The 3,074-nt window shown below is 33.3% G+C and overlaps 1 protein-coding gene across 2 annotated transcripts in view; it reads left to right on the top strand.

The window, feature by feature from the left end:
• Nucleotides 1–2,525, top strand: part of LOC106871982 (uncharacterized) — a 72,103-nt gene extending 69,578 nt beyond the window's left edge. For both annotated transcript variants that reach the window (XM_052969030.1, XM_052969031.1), the window contains exon 5: nt 2,121–2,525. In XM_052969030.1, the coding sequence (XP_052824990.1) occupies nt 2,121–2,427 (307 nt within the window). In that variant the 3' untranslated portion in view covers nt 2,428–2,525. The remainder of the gene's footprint in view (nt 1–2,120) is intronic.
• Nucleotides 2,526–3,074: the final 549 nt, after the last annotated feature.

Here is a 3,074-nt window from a genome sequence, read left to right as displayed (position 1 = left end):
ATTTGGATATCCGAGTGACTAATTATTCCTGCTAGTCACGCACACACACATACACGCACAATCGCACACACACATGCACATACATTCACACAGACGTATATTAAGATATACATATATATGGACTTAAAAATCTCTCTGTCTATATATCTGTACAAGCGTTTATATATCTTAGGAGTTATGCATTTACTTGTAAATGTGATTTAGTCAAAACCTGACTCTAGACAAGTGTTATGGATTTAAATATGCATGTATATTTAACGTAATACAAACTACAACTACACTATACGTAAAAATACCCACCTTACACACTGGTTTAGTGGCATATATTCTCATCCGTCTCTATCCATATATATATATATATTGGCATATATATATATATATATATATGTGTGTGTGTGTGTGTGTGTGTGTGTGTGTGTGTGTGTGTGTGTGTCTGTGCATTCATGTATGCTTGCATCACGCTATGTTCATCCTTGTGTAGGAACGTGCAGGTATAAGTATGCATTTACACACACACACATACACCCACACACACACACACACACACACACACACACACACACATATATATATATATATATACATATATATATATATTTATATGTATATATATATATAAAATGTAACCACATGTGAATCCTAGGTGATTTTCTTCCACCTTCTTCGTTATCTATTGGACGTTCCTCTGTTTCTGAAGAAGAGCACTGCTCGAAATATTAAACCATCCTTCTTTCCTTCCCAGGGCGTCTACTAATACTTTACCTGTACCACGAGTTCGCGTTGTTGCTTTTCGGGTGGGATTTACAATATATATACACAATTGCTGCATGGTGTTTATATGCCATTTAAGAAGCATACAAAATCCGTTAGATTCACTTCGACATTTAAATTTAATTTGCGACATGTTCACTGACAAAATTCCGTGCACGCAAATTAAATTTAAATGTTGAAGTGATTCTAACGGGTTTTTGTGTTTCTTAAATGGCTTAGAAACACCTTCCACGCTGCAATTGATTTCATTCCAGCACACGATCTCAGATCAAGTCACTTGCTATGCAAGTACATCTCCGTAACAATACATACATACATATATATATATGTGTGTGTGTGTGTGTGTGTTTGTGCATTTATGTATATGCATATATATATATACATACATATATATATATGGATGTATAGATAGATAGATATATACATACATGTTCGCACACACACACACACACACACACATATATATATATATATATATATATATATATATATTGGCATATATATATATATATATATATATATGTGTGTGTGTGTGTGTGTGTGTGTGTGTGTGTGTGTCTGTGCATTCATGTATGCTTGCATCACGCTATGTTCATCCTTGTGTAGGAACGTGCAGGTATAAGTATGCATTTACACACACACACATACACACACACACACACACACACACACACACACACACACACACACACACATATATATATATATATATATATATATATATATATATACATATATATATATATTTATATGTATATATATATATAAAATGTAACCACATGTGAATCCTAGGTGATTTTCTTCCTCCTTCTTCGTTATCTATTGGACTTCCTCTGTTTCTGAAGAAGAGCACTGCTCGAAATGTTTGTGTTATTTATATAGTATACATATACCGATATGTACATCTGTATGCATAAATAAATATATATATCTGTATGTGTGTGTTTGTATTATGTATGCACATGGCAATATATTTGTTTATGGTGTCCTATAAATCTCTGTATAATATCTTTTTTTAAGATACGTATATAATTCTATACGTTATTGATCTTTTTTTGACAGATTGAATACGTGTTTGTATTTGTCTACAAGTTAAACAGCACCCTCCAAAAAATAAATATCTTTATTTTTCTTTCTCCTTGCGTTTGCCCTGTCCGATAGCTCTTACCATTTTGCAATCAAATTCATCGCAATTAAAATTATATATTTTAATGATTGTCAATTTGTTTAGATTTGTATAATATTGTTGTAGAATGTAAGAATTTATGATAATTATCAATGCAAATTAACTGTATTTAACAATATTTATTTTCGCTTTACATAAATAAATGTTTTGTATATTTTTATAGAAAAGACAAAGACGAGGACAAAGAGGATAAGGACAAGGACAAAGACAAAGAAGGCAAAAATAAAAAAGACAAGAAAAAAGACAAAAATAAAAAGAAGAAAGACAGAAAGAAAAACGGCAAAAAAGGCAAAAAAGGCAAAAAAGGCAAAAAAGGCAAAAAAGGCAAACATAAGACAGGCAAAAAAGGTCACCAAAAAAATAAAAAAGGTCACCAAAAAAATAAAAAAGGTAAACATCGAAAGCCAAAGCCCGGAAATAACAAAAAAGACAAAGGAGATCAAAAGAAAGATCCAATGAACGAAATGTAAAGAAGATAATACGTATACGAGGACAAGATTTAATCATTCATATAATCCTCACTGAAACACGTGTAATAAACAATGTAATAAACTAATTTGAGAGCCAACTGTGCTGTTTCTTTTTGTTTTGTGTTTCCTACATATACACTGTGATATTTATGACTGTAAGAATCCATTAGAACGAAAGTTTGATCCTTTCCCGTTCTACCGTTCATTCATTTAATACCTGTCGGTATTCAGCATGGTTGCCATAACAGGATTCCCTTTCATTCACCTCCGGAGATAACGGGGACCCACTTTCTCTCTCAGACTGTATAGCTTTGGGTCTCGAATTCCTTCCCAATATGTCTAAACTCTAAGGCGGCGAGCTGGCAGAATCATTAGCACGCTGGGCAAATGCTTAGCGCTATTTCGTCTGACTTTACGTCCTGAGTTGAAATTCTGCCGAGGTCGACTTTGCCTTTCATCCTTTCTGGATCGATAAATTAAGTACCAGTTGCTTACTGGGGTCGATCTAATCGACTGATCCCCCTCCCCAAAATTTCGGGCCTTGTGCCTAGAGTAGAAAATAATATTTCTAAACTCATTTTTTTCTTCTCAAACACCCCCTTTCTTACCTACACATTTCTACTTAGCCAACTCACACCAATATCTCT

The sequence above is a fragment of the Octopus bimaculoides genome, chromosome 6, assembly GCF_046866305.1.
Source record: "Octopus bimaculoides isolate indiv1 chromosome 6, ASM4686630v1, whole genome shotgun sequence".
NCBI classification, from domain to species: Eukaryota; Metazoa; Mollusca; class Cephalopoda; order Octopoda; family Octopodidae; genus Octopus; species Octopus bimaculoides.
The sequence above is the reverse complement of the archived record's forward strand: the minus strand, read 5'-3'. Positions and strand labels throughout refer to the sequence as shown.